The following is a 17,232-nucleotide window of genomic DNA, read 5'->3' as shown; positions in this document are numbered from 1 at the left end:
TTTCCTAATGCTGCTGAAACAAGTTACCACACATTTAGTGGTTTAAAACACAAATTTATTCTCTTACACACAAGTCTTAAAGGGCCAGCAGAGCTGCATTCCTTCTGGAAGCTCTAGGAACGACAATCCATTCCCAGGCTTTTTCTAGCTTCTACCAGCTCCCTGTACTCCTTGGCTCACGGGGCCATCCTGGTCCTGAAAGCTAGCAGTGTAGCATCTCCCAATCTTGCGATCTCTTTCCCTCCCCCTGCTTCCCTTCTTTCGTCATATTGCTTTTTCTGACTCTGACCCTCTTGCCACCCTCTCATAAAGGCCCTTGTGATTACATAATCCAGTGTCATCGCTCCATCAAAAAATCCATATCCCAATCATACCTGCAAAATCCCTTTTTCCATATAAGGTGACATATTTGTAGGTTTGGGTGACTCAGATGTGGACATCTTTGGCAGGACGTTGTTTTTCTATCACAGGGTCAGTTAACATTTCAGAGAGTCTGGGGGCAGCAGCCTTTGGTGCAGATCTGATGCCTAGGTTGCTGATGGAAGGCCAAGGATTCAGGCCCTTGCTTGGGTAAGGGTGGGAAAGCTGTGGGAGCACAGTGAGACAGGTCATGCAGCTGGAGGAAAGCCACTCTTCTCCGGACTTCAGGAATTTCTGATAGCTTCATATGCTGTCCCAGCCTGTGCTAAATAAGTAAGGGTGTGCAGCTGATGCCCAGAGAGGGTTCTGTGCTTACCTGTGATTCCAGGTAAGCATCCGATGCTTGAGAAAGAAAAGAAAATGAGAGCGAGGAAATCATTAAAGCAGTGGGAGAGTCTGGAATCTGGTATTCAAGGACTGGGGTGGAATCCCAGCTCTGCGGCTTTCTGACTGTGTGACCCTGGGCTCGTCCCTTCCCTCTTCCAAGTCCTGTTTGCTTCTGTTTGCATAATGGAAAAATACAGTACCCACCTCAGTGAGGTATTTGAGGGCTAAAGGAGCGTGAAAAGCACAAGGCTTAAGAGGGGTAAGGTTCCCATGTGCTAGGGGTATTGTGTGGTGCCGGCCTTCAGGAATGTGCAGAGGAGTGTGATGTCATTGCCTCAGGGGCCTCCCCCAGGATCACCGGGCAGTTCACAGGAGGGCTCACACATCAGGCGGGAGGGTCCGTGCTGCAGAGAAGAGCCAGGGTGGGAGCAGACATTTCAGGCAGCAGGAACCGAAGTGCAGAAGCCGGAACACTCCCAGCAGGTTGGGAAGACCCAGAGATCTGTTGGCTGTGGGGGAGGTCGGCAGGGTCGGGAGAGGTGCTAGGAGCCAGTAAAGGTGTTTAAGCAAAGAATAAGCCAGACCCCATATCACAGTGCATTGTTATATATTTATATTTACTTGTTTTTTGTTTTTATTGTCTTTCCTCTAGATTATAAACCACGTAAGCGTAGGGATTATTGTATATTTGCTTCCCGGTGTGTCTACAGAGTCTGGTGGGCGTTCAGCAAATAGTTGTTGAACGAATAAATAAATAAATGAATGACCTAATTGAATCCCCAAATAATCATCTTTTGCGGTGTTGATTTTTTTGTTTCTATTTTTTATTTTTTATTTTTTTAAAAGATTTTATTTATTTATTCAACAGAGATAGAGACAGCCAGCGAGAGAGGGAACACAAGCAGGGGGAGTGGGAGAGGAAGAAGCAGGCTCATAGCAGAAGAGCCTGATGTGGGGCTCGATCCCACAACGCCGGGATCACGCCCTGAGCCGAAGGCAGACGCTCAACCGCTGTGCCACCCAGGCGCCCCTTGTTTCTATTTTTTAATTCCAGTATAGCTAACATGCAGTGTTATATTAGTTTCAGGTGTACGATATAGTGATTCAGCAGTTGTCTGCGTCACTCAGTGTTCATCATGAAAAGTGTACTCCTAATTCTCTTTGCCCGTTTCACTCATCCCCCAACCCACCTCCCCTCTGGCCACCACCAATTTGTTCTCTACAGCTAAGAGTCTGGTTTTTGTTTGTCTCTTTTTCTTTGTTCATTTGTTTTCTTTCCTAAATTCTGCATACGAGTGAAACCACATGGTATTTTTCTTTCTCCAACTTATTTCACTTTGTTTTACACCCTCTAGATCCATACGTGTCGTTGCAAATGGCAGTTTTACAGTATTGATATTAAGACCTTGACAAGCGTCAGGTGTAAGGTGGTGTTCTCAGAAGGTTAACCTGGCTCTGGTGTGTGGTGTGAAGGGAGGAGAGAGAGGCAGAGGTCAGTTAGAAGAATCCAGGCCACAGAGCCAAGGCCCACAGCAGAAGGGAGGGGTGGAACAGGGTCCTTGTGTGAGATTAGCAAGATGGACTTTCAAGACTAAATGGGGCATGACCATAGAGGAGAAGGAATTCTGGAGTGGGGAGGAGGCCAGTTAGGATATGTGCCTTGCACAATGAGGCAGTCAGGAAATGCTGTGGGGTTCAGGGGTGAGGCTGAGGACTTCACAGCCAGCACCTTCTGTTGTGGGGTTAAGCCCTCGGGGACAGGAAGATGTAGCAAGAGGTGTAGCTAGAAGGCCACGAGATGGGGCTCCCATGGCCGCTTCATCTCATTCTCTCTACCCCTCTTCTCAGTTTATACTCCTCCAGGAGGCTCTTCCAGTCCCTGTTGGGTCCTCCCATGTGACCATGCCCTGCCCCAGTCATGGCTCTGATTTCCCTTCTTTCTTTTTTTCATTTTTTTTAAGTAGGCTCCACACCCGGCATGGAGCTCAACTCGGGGCTTGAACTCATGACCCCAAGATCAAGATCTGAGCTAAGATCAAGAATCTGCCACTTAACCGACTTAGCCACCCAGGCGCCCCCCTGATTTCCCTTGTCTATATTCCCCCACTAAACCGCCCCTACACATGAGGCCAGGTCCTTTGTTATCCTGCTCACTGTTACAAGATTGAATAGGTGGGTGGGTGGATGGATGGATGGCAGCTAAGGAAATGTGGAAAAAGAATGTGGGAGAGAAAGCAAGATGTTAGCAGCAGAAATAGGGGTGGTTGTTTTTCTTGTTTTAGTCTGTATTTCCAAGTTATAATAAATATATTTGGCTTTTATTCCCTACAAAAGTGTTAATGAAAGAGGAGGAAAAAGGCAAGAGAACAGGTCCCTCCGGATGTTAGCCTCCTTTCTCATGAGCTGTTGGCTCTTGATTTGTTTTCCTGCAGGTGGAAGCAGGGAAAGGCCTGGAGATGAGGAAGCTTGTTCTCTCGGGCTTCCTGGCCAGTGAAGAGATCTACATTAACCAGCTGGAAGCCTTGCTGCTGGTGAGTATATGCTCTGGCTTGCTGGTCAGTGTCATGCTTGAGAACTGGCTTTTGGGGTCGAAGAAGAAGGGGGACCTGGGCCAGTCCATCCCTGGGGGTAGAGTCTGTACTGTCTGCTGACACCTTGGCATTGGGCAGCCGGGGTCATTGCCAGAAAGGGGCTTGTGCCTCTCAGCCCCAGCCCTCCCTTACCTGCCCTGGGAAAGATGGGAGAAGCACACCCAGTTTGAAGATGGCAAATGCTCCCATGGCTCATGACCACGCACAGGCATTACTAATCAGTGACAGTACTCTGTCCAGGTGGGGGCCCAGCCTGGGCACTCTCTACCAGTCTATCAAGCTGAGTCCTCTCTGTCATTCCCTGGTCCCAGTCCTTCGTCCTCCTGGGAGTAGTGAGCCGTGGCCATCCCGAGGCCCCATGGCAGGAAATGTGACGTGAAGGGTATCTGTGTCATTTGACAAGCACCATAGCTCTGAGGCCTTAGACCATCCCCAACCCTCACAGAGTAACCCTCTGTGAAGGTGCCTCAGTTTCCTCCCAAGATGGAGACATTATAAGACTCAGACTGGGAGGGAAATAGTATTAATATTAGGTAAAAGTAGTACACAGGTGTAAGCATTTTTGCCTTTGAAGAAAGTGCTCGTTAGATGCGGCCAGATCTTACGCAGAGTAACTGGGGAATGTAAAGTTCTTCCCCTGGGTGTTTTGCAGCCTGAGATGTGGGATGATATCAGTAAAAGAGGGATAAGAAATGTAGGTGTGGAGGAGTAGAAACTCATTCTTACAAGAATTATAAGATACACATTTAAGTACTTGCCATGATGTGAGATGTTGTCACCCAGGGTCCCAGAGGCCTTGGATTTATTACCCAAGGAATAACTGTCGAAATGTGCACATACTTTGGAGGGCTTAGGTGGCTCAGTGGGTTAAGCGTCTGTCTCTCAATTTCGACTCAGGTCATGATCTCAGGATCATGGGATCGAGCCCCACGTCTGCTTGTCCCTTTCCCTCTTTTCCTCCCCCTGCTCACGCCCTCCCTCTCTCTCTCCCTCCATCTCTCAAATACATAAATAAAAATCTTTAAAAAAAATAAAAAGAAATGTGCATCAAAAAAAAAAAAAAGAAAGAGAAAGAAAAGAAGAGAGAAGAAATGTGCGGGTACTTTGTGACAGCCTGGGCTCAGTTTGTGGCAGGTCTCACTGGCAGTTTATTGGTAGGCATAGCAGTGTTTTTCAAGTGATGGACAGTGTGGCAGATAGACAAGGACTGCAGTCTGGGGTCAGAACTAGGGCAAGACTTGACTCTGCCATTAATCATAGACTCATGGCACTGTTTTTCATATCTGCATCTGAACCCATTCGTGCATTGTGAAATACATAGGTTGAAGCAACATTTTTTATTAAATGAGAAAGAAAATACCAGTGTGCATCACACATAGTAAGAATAAGTACTATTTCACTTAACTTTGGGTTTGTTGTCTGTATATGTGTGTGTGTGTGTATATATATATATATATTTTTTTTTTTTTTATATGTTGGGCCACGTTCTTTCTCACGGGTGTTGTTTTGAAAACCACGGCATTGGGCAAGTTGTGAGTAACCTCCTCGAGCCTCATCGTCCTCATCTGAAGATGAGAATAATCCCGCGATCTTCTCTGTCTTCTTCATGGGGTTGAGAGGATCAGGTGATCCTTTTGGGGACCCAGGCACTCGGATTAGCTGAGGCAAGCAGAGGACTGGCCAGACACGTGTGAAGTACACCTCAGAAACGGTGAATTGCCATAGCAAAGTGAGGGGGCGTCACTGTCATTACTAAAAGGATGCATGTTTGAGAGGAGTTCGAACAAAGGAGCCAGACTGCCTGGCAGAATCCCTGCTTGTCTGCTTTCGAACTCGAGCCCTTCACAGGTTCATGAACCCTTGTGGCCCTTTTTCTCCATCTGCAGACTGTGGATCCTGACACTAGCACTGTGTTCGTGGGGTTGTTGTGGGGACAAAATGAGTTTGTATGTGAAGCTCTTAGAACAGACACTGAAGCGTCAGCTGCTGCTGTAATTTTGTCCAGTGCTGGGAGACACGCAGGTTGGGGCCTGTTTCTGTCAACACAGCCCTTCCCTGAAGGAAGGGGAGGCGCGTCCTCGGAGGAGGCCAGCCCCTCTAGATTCCCCTTGCGTTCTTGTGTTCTCGGCAGTCATTGGGCCTCGTGTGAGTTTCTGTGTGTCCGGGCAAAGATAACAACCGAAGTAGGGGCCAAGACACTCCCTCCCTGCCTCACCTTTCTAACAGCTCATGCCTCAGAGGCCAAACCTGGGAGGCTGGGGCCCCGAAGTCCTGAGGCCACCCAGGGCACATCCCTCCTCTCCCCCCTGCTTATTCCTCCCGGCCCCGATTGGGTTCTTCCTTGAACAGAGGCAGGAGGAGCGAGGGGAGAGGCCAGCTGGGAGGCCTGGTCTGCGCTGGAGAGCCCCAGGAAGAGGAGGCAGGACCCTGCACAGCCATAGCCTCAGATAATGAGCCTTACAGATAAGGAATCAAGCCTCCCCACACTTGAGCTGGGAGCCCTCCCCTCACAGCTGCCTGGTTGCTAAAGCCCTTTGCTCTTTGAGGGGGTGATCTGACCAAGGGGCCCCGGGGAAGAAAATCTCTCCCCTCCATGGCCCACTCCCAGATCTCCTACTCATCACCCAACGCCCTGACTCTGCTCCTACCGTGTTTGTGTCAGACTGTTCCCAGCTTAACACTTCCTGATACGCAGATGGCTGGGTGTGTGTGCTGTGTGTACCCAAGGCTGTGTGCACACACAGGCACAGCTGGGACCCACACAAGAGCCTCTGTTCCTGCCCCCTGGGTTGTTGGCCAGGGCCGGGTTTGGTAATCTGGAAACCTCCAGGTTCCTGGTTGGCTCAAATGATGAGTGGAGTGGGCCTGTGAGCCTGGGCTGAAGTAGGCGGTGGAGGAAGGGAGACAAACCAAATGCGTGTCATTCTGCATCTCACCCACTGTGGGAAGGGAGCTCAGGTGCTGCCTCTGGCCACTGCTACAGCACTTCCCCCCGCGGGCCCCCTGGCCCTCCCATCTCAGCCTCTCATTCTGGCAGTTTGCTTTGGGGTTCTCAGGTTCCTTATCTCTAAAACAGGTTACTGATGCTTCCCTTCCTGGGTTCCGGGAGGAGTGACCAGGGTGACACACCAGCAGCCTCCAGGCCTTCTGGGATAGGAGGTGGAGGAAGTGGGCTGATTTCTTTCCCCTGTTTCGAAAGGCAGGTTGCTGGGGGACAGAGCTGACAGACAGCTGTGTGAAGTCCCACGACGAGCCAGAACCCGCCTGGCCCCTCTTCCTGAGAAGCACTTCGTGGGAAATGGGGAGCCAGGCTCGACTCCCAGGTCGCTCAGTGATCCTTTCTTTTAGGAATCCATTTCTGTCCTGATGAAACGGAGAGCCAGGGGCTAGCCTTGCTTTCTGCAGCAGGATTCTGGGAAGAGGTAGCAGTGTGCTAGCCCTAGGGCAGAAGACCAGCGTTGAACCCGAGTTCAGTGTTGGGTTGCTTTTGCCTTTTATTCTTCTGGACCTGAGGCCTGGATTCAGGGCTTCACCAGAGACAAGCAGCTGCCTCCAAGGGTCTCTGGCCAGCCGGGGCTCATACACGCCCAGCACTTTCCCTTCCTCCCAGGTGAAATCAGGACTGAGACCAAAGGTCCCCAGCCTTGTCCTGAGAATGCTCTGACAGCCTGAGTCCAGGCTGGTGACCCGCTGGGGGTGAGCGCCTATTTCTTCTTTTTTTGTAGACAGAGTGGGAGGTTCAGAGAGCAGTCGGGCCTCGTCTTTGCCTAGGACGCCGATGCGTGCCTTCCTCAGCAGCTTCTGAGAAGTCCTGACCCTGCGTCTTCCCAGGGCTCTTCCTGCCACCCTCGGGACTTTATTCCCTTCTCCATGGGGACTGCACGCAGGCAGGAGCAAGGAGTAGAGGTTCTGGGACTCTGTGCTGACTCGTCCCTCCACTGGATCCTGGTGGGGGAGGAAAAAAGGATAAACTAGGACAGCGATCTTGAGAAACAGCTCTGTATCTTTCACAGAATGTTGGGAGCCCTGAAGCTGAGTGCGGCCGCCCACCTGGGGTTGGGAGAACAGTGTTCCCTTTCTGTGGCTCCTGGTTCCTTCTGTTTCCCTGCCTGGTGTGCTTACCCACCCCCCAACCTCCACCTGCTCAGATCTTCCCAACCTTCGAGGCCCTGTTCCTGTCACCTCCTCTGTGAAGCCCCCTGAGCTGTGCCAGCACAACCTTGGGCCCACTTGGTTGGTATTTACAGCCCAAGACGGGTAAGGCCCTATCTGGCTTTGTCCACTACGTTGTTTCATTTTCGTCAGTCCAGGTTACCCAAATGAATGGATTATAATGTTCTCCAGAGCAAGGATCGTGAGTCAGAAAACTAATCCCCTGAAACAAGAATTGGCCCCCCATCACTCCCCTGCCTAAATTCCTTCAGGGAAAGCCAGGTCATTGCAAGGTCTTAAAAGCCACATTCATTCCCCCTGTCTGGTCTGGAGCCTGCCCAGTCCTCCAGCCCTGCCTTAGGCCCCGTTCCTCCCCCTTGCCCCTTGCCCTGTGTGCCCACTGCACACAGTCTCCCTGGATTTCTCCAGCTCCTCTCTGTCACCAAGTCCATGCCCACCTTGGGACCGGCATTGAGGAATGCTGTCCTCTGAACCCCCAGGCTTCCATTTCAGGGTAAATGTTCCCTTCTGGGGGAAGCTGTCCTTCCCTACCTTGTCTCAGGAGGTCCCCTTCTTATTTCTTTCATTGCACTTAGGTGGAAATCATGTGTTTGACTGTTTCCTTTGTTTTGTCTGTCTCCCCTACTGGATGGGAGACTCCACGGGGCAGGGATTGGACGCGTGTGGTGAATCACTGGATACCTGGTCTGGCCTCACATTAGGCACTTGGTACATTACTTGTGGGGCGAATAATAATGATAGTAGCAGCTAACATTATTGGCTGCCTTCTGGGTACCAGGCACATACTTGATATTTTATATAAATTATGGCTTTTGATCTTCTCATCAGTGTTCTTGAGAAGGTGATATTATCCCAGTTTCACAAATGAGGCTGCTGAGGCCCAGATGCTAAGTGACGTGCCCACAGCTCTTAAGTGGCAGAGCCGACACTCAAACATACACCCCCTGGCCCGCACCAAGGAAAACCCCATCCTACTGCCCTAGCAAAGCCTGGACATTAGGGTTAGTTGGTTCCAGACTGAGAGGGTCAGAGGGAGGGCTCTGCTTTTCCCTGCCTTTATCCTTGCTTCTGGACTTTTCAGAGTTGGGAGGACGAGGGAGCCGGAAGTCAGAGCATCATCTGGGTATTTGGGTAGATGGGACTTCCTGTTATGGACAGACGTGGCCCCACCACCAGCAGAGAGACAGAAGGGAGGAGAGCAGGAAGCACGGCTGGAGGTTGGCTGCTGTGGTGGCTTGAGCTGCTGGTCCTCTCTCAGAGTGAGCCACTGATAACTCTGGTCTCTGTTAATGTCACTGTTCCATCCAGTCTGGCACTGAGTTGCCCATTGTCAGCTAGAATGCTTCTCTGTTTGGAAACCTCACTACCCAATCCTGTGAGGAAATGGGGGCCAGCTCTAGTGAGTCCACACCTGCCTCCATGACTTCTGGCTGTTCCTGGGTTCCAGAATGACTCAGACTAAGTCAAAGGCCTCTTTTCACACAGCCCTTCAGCTGGATGAAGAACATTAACCACATCTGACTCAGGCTCCTCTCTTCTGCATAAATGTGCCTGCCCCTCCCATACTTTCTCTAAGTGGCAGGTGTCCAGACCCTGTCCCTGGAGGGCCTCCGGAGTGCGGTCTAGGCATCTTGGGGGGCTTTGGGGCTGAGGGAAGGCCAGTCAAGGAAGAGTTCCTCATCTTTTGATATCAGATGGTTTTTTTGCTTCAACTATGAATTTTAATAGCTTTTTTCCCCTGATTATAAAATTAGTATTTACTCATTGTAGGTGATTTAGAAAATACAGAAAATCACACTGAAGAAAACGCACCCAGGTCCCATTGTCTTACGGTCCTTCCGTTGGGCATGAGGGTGACAGCGGCAGCTCCCACCGGTGTTAGGAGTGGTCCTGAGTTACTGTCTGTCACTGCATCCAGTCCACCTGCGGGCTCTGGAGCACCTTGGTGTAGCTAAGCTGAGTTGACAGATAAGTTTCATCTTACAAATCAACCTCAGCATCGAGAGTCTGAGACTAGGACCAGGCTCAGTGAGCAAGAGCACTTCGATCGACTAGCAGTGTTTGCCATGGGTACAGGAGGTAGGGCAGTGGCATCTGCCACCTGCTCGCTGTCTCTGTACTAAGGGATGGGAACTGGAACTGTCAGTGCAGCTGAGACTGGTGTTGGGTCTCTTTGAAACTGTACCCCCAAATCCTAGAACCATGTTCTGTTTCTTGGAAGGAAATAGCCCAGGGCTTGCGTTCCCAGTCAACCCTCCCTTCCACTGACGTGTGACAAGGGAGCTTATAACTCAGCACACGAGGCCACTGTGGAAGAAAGGCATGGATCCTGTTAAACCAATAAGCGATCCCAGTATAGGCTGGGGGCTGGGGACCTCTTGGACGACAAGGACGTGGGGGAAATGTGTCCTGGCATTAACCCGTGGGCCCGGGAGGGCTGCTGGACCAGGCCCTGGCTGTCGGGGTCCCCCTCCTTGCAGTAGGGTACAGTTCGTGGGAGCCTATGACAGCAGCTACTCGATCCAAACCACACTTCAGGTGCCCTGCCCTCCGTGGCCTTGTCTAGCCACAACTCCAGCTGCAGGAAGGGCGAATCAGCGCCCTGGGCCTTCTGCCCATCTGGTTTATTGGCTCTCACCTTCTCTCCTTCTTCCTTCTCACTCCCAGCCCATGAAACCCCTGAAGGCCACAGCCACCACCTCCCAGCCCGTGCTCACCATCCAACAGATCGAGACCATCTTCTACAAGATCCAGGACATCTATGAGATCCACAAGGAATTCTATGACAACCTCTGCCCCAAGGTGCAGCAGTGGGACAGCCAGGTCACCATGGGCCACCTCTTCCAGAAGCTGGTGAGTCTTCCGTTGATGGAGGGTCCTTATCCAGTGCCTCTGTGGAGCTTCTGGTGTTGGGAGACATCCAGTCATCTCCAGCCTTCTTGGCCTCCTTGAAGACCTGGGTCATTTCTGAGTCCTGGAGGAAAGCCTGGGCCTTTGCTCTGTGGGGCGCTGAGCCTAGTGTCGCGACTCCTGGCCTCCCACAGTGAAGCCCGAAAGTGCTTCTAGGGATGTGAGAGGCCAGGTGCAGAGGTGCTCCCGGGAGGACACTAATTCTCTCTCGCCAAGGGGGGCTCCAGGGCTGGAACAAAGGCTCACCTGCTGGGCTTCAGGTTTCCTGTCCCTCAGGTGAGAGAGGGGCATATGCCAGGTGGGCGGGCAGGGACTGCTCCCTTGGAACACCATGGGCATTTGCCACACCGCGGTGCTGCCTCTGAAAGGAAGCCGGGTCAGACGGATCAGTGAGTGATCCTCTCCTGGGGACCCTGGAGCAGAAAGCATGAACAGCTCAACCCGCCCACCATTGCAGGGGAGAAAAAAGGGAGAATTAATGTGCAGACATAGTGTTGGGAAAGGCTTTCAGAGGTCTTCCAGTTCCCAGGGCTTCTGTGACACCCTCTTCCCTAGCTCTGAGATTGTCTCTGGCTCTGTCCCCTGGAGGACCCCCAGGTCAGTTCCACAGTGCCTCCAACCCCTCTTTTCCCTGATCTTTCCCTGCCCATAACTTCTGCCAGCCCTGGAGGCAGCAAGAGGGCTGCCAAGCCGTGGTCTTTGTTCTCTGGGTGTGAATGGTGGTGGGCAGGGAGCAGTGCCTCTCCTTTACCTCCCCTGCAATGGTAGGACTGGTTGAATGGACAGGCCTGTACTTCCCTTACACTGGAGAAAACTCCTGCTTGGATACTCCTAGGGCCTCCAGCTCACAGCATGTTCAGAATTGAACTCTTGGAAGTTCTTTGCTCTTCTTCCTGCCTCTGTGTCAGTGGGTGCTGCCATCATCCCATCCCCAATCCATCCATGACTCCCTTGGACCAGTCCTTGGCACCTCCCCTGCCCCACCCCCTTCCCCACCACCACTTCTGGGGGATGCTCACTGCTGCCTGCCTTGCCCTGCCCCCTCTGGGGCCCTCATTTCAGGAGTGGCTCCTGCCTCCAGGCCCGCCTCCCTGTGTGCCTCCCACCTCTACCTAGCAGCAGAAGAGAGTTATCTGAACTCCTGACCAGAAATCTCTTCTCCCCTACTTAAATTCCTTCAGTGGCTCCCCCTTGCCCGTGGGATACATGCCAGGCTCTGAGGAATGGTTTATGAGACCCCTTGCATGCTGGCCTCTGTCCACCCCTGGCCTCTGGCTGCTGCTTCCCCTGTCCTTGTGCCCCCTGACACTGAACTTTCTATTCTCAGTTCATGCAGTGGACACTCTTGACCTCTCTGATCTTGCAGCTCCAGCTGCCTGAAATGTCCTTCCCCAACTGCTCCCAGCTTAGAAGTGACTTCCTTGTCACTTGGACAAACCTTCCCCCAACCATCGAATGCAGCCCCTATGCTTATCCCCTCAGTGAACACGGTAACCTCCTGTGTCCCTAAAACCATAAGTTCTGGGAGAACAGACTGTATTTTCTTCATCATTAGACCCCAGAACTAGCCCAGTACTCAATACATGAATGAATGAGTGCACCATGACCTTGACCACTGTGACTAGGGAGAACTCGGAAGGGCATTGAGGGGGACCTCACAGGGCCTGAGGTCTGTGTCCCAAGATGCCAGCAGTGTTGTAGGGACAAGCATAGCTTCTAGAGCCACAGCTGACTTTTTTTTTTTTTAAGATTTATTTACTGATTTGAGAGAGAGAGCGCGTGAGTGAGTGCACCCACAGAGCGGGGGAGGGGAGAGGGAGAGAGACTCCCAAATAGACTCTGCGCTGAGTGCAGAGCCTGATGTGGGGCTCAAAGTGGGGCTCGATCTCATGACCCCAAGATCATGACCTGAGCCAAAACCAAGAGTCAGACTCTTAACCGACTGCACCATCCAGGCACCCCGGCCACAGCTGACTTTGAATCCTGGCTCTGCTACAGATGAAACCTGTGACTTTGGGCACAGCCTCTCTGTGACTCAGCTTCCTCTTCTGTAAAAAAGAGGATAATAGTAGCATTTACCTTATTGAATTGTTGTGAGGACTACATGAGTTAATACCTGAAAAGTGCTTGGAACAGGGCCCAGGACATAGTAAATTAGTAAATACTCAATAGTCAGCCACTAGCATTACTGTTATTACTATCCCTACTGTCACCATCGTTGTTGTCATTGTTGTTCTTAGCAAGAGGCACCCCGGAAGGTGGTATTACAGGGGGACCCCACACTCCCAGTTCCAGCAGCCCCAGAGTGCTTGGCCCAGCTCAGGGACAGTGCATATCCAGTCATCACTCCTGGCCTGGTCCCAGGAGCACGAGCTGACTGGCTTGGGGGGCACCCTCTCCTCAACCCTCAGGAGGGCATGAGAGAGCCAACCAGAGGGGAAGTGGGGGGCAGAGGCCAGAGCATAGCAGAAAGGCTGTCCAGTTTATCTTCGTCACCAGTGTCCCCCATTCTGGTCTCAGCTCCATAGGCCCGCATCATGAGTTTGCTCCCCACCTTCCCTCCCCCAGCAGCACGAACTGCCTTCCACAGCCCTGGAGCTGCAGGCCTGGGAGGGCCGGGGAGGAGCTCGGGCGGTCCAGGCATCTGGAGGTAGTTTATTTTCAGCTGGTCTCCATTACTGAGAGAAGGGAATTAGCATCTCTGCTATTTGTTTTATGAGATCACCCCAGTAGCAGGCTGCTGTTTCCAAGCAACCTCCACTTCCCAGTTAATGGCCCTGGCAGGCCAGGCCTTTGGCTCTACAGACAAGGGTACCCCGTGGAGAGGGCAGTGCCTGGGATGATCAGTGACCCCTGTGCACAGGCCTTCTGCCCAGGTGGCTCCCGCTCGGACTCACCTCCTGCTACTCCCTTAGGCCGTGGGATGGGAGCAGTGTTCCAACCTGGGCAGCCAGCCTGTGTCATTCTTATGGGAAAGGGGGACAAGAAGAGCACATCCCCGGAAGAAGAAAAGCAAAGATTTTTACTTTGGTTTAGGAAGCAGCTGTCTAGCACCTTCCCTGTAGCTTGGGACACTGGTGGGCCAGTACCCCCTCCCCGGAAAAGAAATTGAATTCGTCCCTTCCTGCACTCCCCCCGCCCCCAGATTTTTCTTCTCTGCCAAGTCTGGCCCGTCTGGGGCTGAGACGTGCACGGCTCTGGCCTTGGCTACTCTGCAAGCGTCCCCGTTCTCATTTTCCCCTCTGGCTTTCCTGGCCCCCCACCTGCCAGCTTCCTGCACCTTCCTCCTGCCCCACGTCTTTGGGATCTAAGGGAGCACAAGGATTCTGCAGAAAGCAGAGTGGTCCAGGGTGGGTCCCACGGGCAGCCTGCTTTCCCCAGCACCTTGGTGAGATCCCCCAAGGAAGCCCAGTAGCAGCCGAACCTCCATTGCTTCATTTTAAAATATTTAAACAGAAATTCTAGAGAATACATGTGCTGAACAACTGTGCACTCCTCTCCCAGAATTAATGGATGTTAAGCTCTGAAGACAGAAATACTTTTTAATCAAGAAAACAAAGCATTATATGAGGCTCCTGGGTGGCTCAGCCGTTGGGCGTCTGCCTTCGGATCAGGTCATGATCCCAGGGTGCTGGGATCGAGCCCTGCATCTCGGGCTCCCTGCTCGGCAGGAAGCCTGCTTCTCTCTCTCATAGTCCCCCTGCTTGTGTTCCCTCTCTTGCTGCCTCTGTCAAATAAATAAATAAAATCTTTTAAAAAAAAGAAAAGAAAACAAAGCATTATAGACGAAGTCTCTCTCTCCCTTCCCCTTGACCTTCTGCTCAGCCCAGAAGCAGCTACTGGATTGAATTTGGTGTGTCGCTTTCGGGGCTGCAGTTTGTATTTTTATTATGTATCTGTGTCTTTTATGGCATTACATGTACTTTTTAAATATATATATTTTATGTATTTTGCAATTCGATCAACATTGGTTTAGGAACTTGTCGGTGTCACTACCCACAGATCTTGTTCATTCGTGTTAACTGCACCATGGGTATGGATTCCCCTATTTGTGAGCATTTGTTACCAGTCTTTCCACAGGAGGAAGAGTGAGGCAGTGAATCCCCTCGCGCACATCTCCTTGGGTACATACATGGGCAAGTTTCTCTAGAGTGGGGCTTCCAGTAAACTATAATGTGAGCCACATATATAATTTTAAATTTTCTGGTAGCCCTATATTTTAAAAATAAACACATGAAATTAATTTTAAGAATGTACTTTATTTTTTAAAAATATGTATTTAGGGGCACCTGGGTGGCTCAGTAGTTAGGCCTCTGCCTTCGGCTCAGGTCATGATCCCAGGGTCCTGGGATTGAGCCCCACGGGGCCGGGTTCCCTGCTCAGCGGGAGGCCTGCTTCTCCCACTCCCCCTGCTTGTGTTCCCTCTCTTGCTGTCTCTATGTCAAATAAATAAATTAATTAAATATTTTAAAAATAATAAAATAAAATTTAAAATATATATATAGCCCAAGAGATCCAAAATACTATGATTTCAACATGTAATCAATATTTTAAAATTAATAAGATAATTTACATACTCTTTTACATACTAAGTCCTTGGAATCCAGTGTGTATTTTATACTTAGAGCACATCTTGGGGTGCCTGGGTAGCTTAGTCCGGTAAGCGTCCGCCTTTTAGTTTCGGTTCAGGTCATGATCTCGGGGTTGTGAGATCGAGCCCCATGTCCGGCTCTGCCCTGGGCGTGGAGCCTGCTTAAGATCGTCTCTCTCCCTCTGCCCTCTCCCCTGTCTCTAAAAATACAGACACACACACACACACACAGAGCACATCTCAGTTTGGACTAGCCACATTTCAGGTGCTCACCTGCCACAAGTAGTGACTGACTCCTGTACTGGACCCAGAGCTCTGGGGTTTGTATGCAGAAGTGGATTTCCTAAGGAGTAGGCTGAACTGTGCATATTTTCAGCTTTATCAGGTATTGACAAATTACTGTCCAAATAACAGGACTAACACCCCCATAAGCAGTCTATAAAAGCTCTGATTTCCCCCGCATTCTTGCCAACCCTTGATATCATTAGACTTTTAAATTCTGGCCACTTTGATGGCGATGAAATAGTGTCTCACTGTGCGTTTAATTCACATTTCCACCCTTTACTTTCTCAAGAGGAAATGCATATGCAAATCACAGAGAAGACTTTCCATAAATATTTGAGGAATTGAATTAATGAGCCTCGGTTTCCCCTTTTGCAGAAAGGGATGATGGCATCTGTTCTGCCTCCCAGAGATGAGGTTCTGTGTGGTTGTAAATAGTGGGAAGCTTTGTGTTAGGTTCAGAGCGACATGCTAATGTGTACTGAGGTAGGTAGGGTCTCTGGCTCCTTAGGAGGCCTAGGATGTGGGGACAGGAACCGAGAGAGGCCAAGGGAAGTGAGGACTCCACCTCTTTTTTTTTTTTAAGTAATCTCTACACCCCACATGGGGTGCAAACTCCAACCCCGAGATCGAGAGTTGCACGCTCCACTGACTGAGCCAGCCTGGCGCCCCGGGACTGCACCTGTAAATGCTGTGCCTTACACTGAGCGTGGGGTGCGGGATACTGAGCAGGCCATGAGTGCCCTCCCTGCTCCAGCTAATTCCAGGATATGAAAGACATGTGAGGCATTAAGGGGCTTCAAACCCTGGGAGACCTTTATGATGCTAAATGAAGCCAAATGCTGTTGAATTTCTTGCGTGCCAACAAAAGGCCCTGCCCTGCTCCCCCCAGCCCCCAGTACCCTCTTGTTAACCTTATTGGCTGAGCTGGTTTCCATGGAAACTGTCAAGTTCAAAGGGATACTGTAGTATGTTCCTCCTGCTTTTCCCCTCTGTTCCCGTGTAGCCCTTTGGAGCAGAGTTAGAGGTTCCGAGTGCTAAGGGAGCTCCAGGTGCCCTGCTTATGCTTTCATCCATTCATTAATCCTCTCTCCCATCCCACTGCCCTCCTCTCTCTCTCCTCTTCCCCCTGCAGGCCAGCCAGCTTGGCGTGTACAAAGCATTTGTGGATAACTATAAAGTCGCTCTGGAGACAGCTGAGAAGTGCAGCCAGTCCAACAACCAGTTCCAGAAGATCTCTGAGGTGGGCAGCTCCCTGCACAGCCCCTGCCTTCCAGCCTCTGGGCCTGTTGCCGGTTAGGGAAATGGTTCCCCTGAGGGTAACGCTTAGACTGACTTTTGCTTTCTCGCACTTGATATTTTCTCTCTCTCTTTCTCTCTTAATATTTCTCTCTCTTAACGATGTGTTTGATTTTGTTATTCTATTTAGGTTATCCTGTATTAGAACAGAGGAGACACAAAGAAAAAAAAGGCAGTATTCTCACACACTGTTGTGACCTTGAGCAAGTCACTTCCCTTCTCTTGGTCTTATTTCCTCTTCTGTCAAATGAGGTGTCTGGATCCTTCCGCTTATCCCCAGCTTGCTTGATGAGAACCACCAGGGGCACTGTTTAAAATGCAGATCTTCAGACACCTTCCCTCAAGCTTTAATTCAGTTTGGGGTGGGACCCAGGAGTCTATATTTTTAACGAGCTTCCCGGGTGATTTTTATGATCAGAAAGATTGGAATAGGTCTGGACTAGGTGGTCTCTTAAGATCCTTGCCACCGCACGACAGAGAGGACCAGGGCCATTTGTGAGAAGAAGCAGCCCTACCCTCTGGCTGGAAGCACGCCCGTCCCTGCTGCTGCAGCTGAGCCTTCCTTCCATGCTCTTCTGCAGGGCAAAGCTGGGGCATTGGCTGCCACTGACCCTTCAGGAAGTGGCAGGGAGGCGCTCT

General features: G+C 51.0%; 1 protein-coding gene across 4 annotated transcripts in view; it reads left to right on the top strand.

The window, feature by feature from the left end:
• Nucleotides 1-17,232, top strand: part of ABR (ABR activator of RhoGEF and GTPase) — a 176,025-nt gene that overhangs the window by 100,514 nt on the left and 58,279 nt on the right. For all 4 annotated transcript variants that reach the window (XM_034640590.1, XM_019798977.2, XM_034640591.1 and 1 more), the window contains 3 exons: nt 3,180-3,278; nt 10,179-10,364; nt 16,430-16,537. In XM_034640590.1, the coding sequence (XP_034496481.1) occupies nt 3,180-3,278; nt 10,179-10,364; nt 16,430-16,537 (393 nt within the window). The remainder of the gene's footprint in view (nt 1-3,179; nt 3,279-10,178; nt 10,365-16,429; nt 16,538-17,232) is intronic.

Source organism: Ailuropoda melanoleuca, chromosome 13, assembly GCF_002007445.2.
Source record: "Ailuropoda melanoleuca isolate Jingjing chromosome 13, ASM200744v2, whole genome shotgun sequence".
In the NCBI taxonomy this organism is placed as follows: Eukaryota; Metazoa; Chordata; class Mammalia; order Carnivora; family Ursidae; genus Ailuropoda; species Ailuropoda melanoleuca.
Note: the sequence above shows the minus strand (reverse complement) of the source record. Positions and strands in the feature narration are given on the sequence as shown.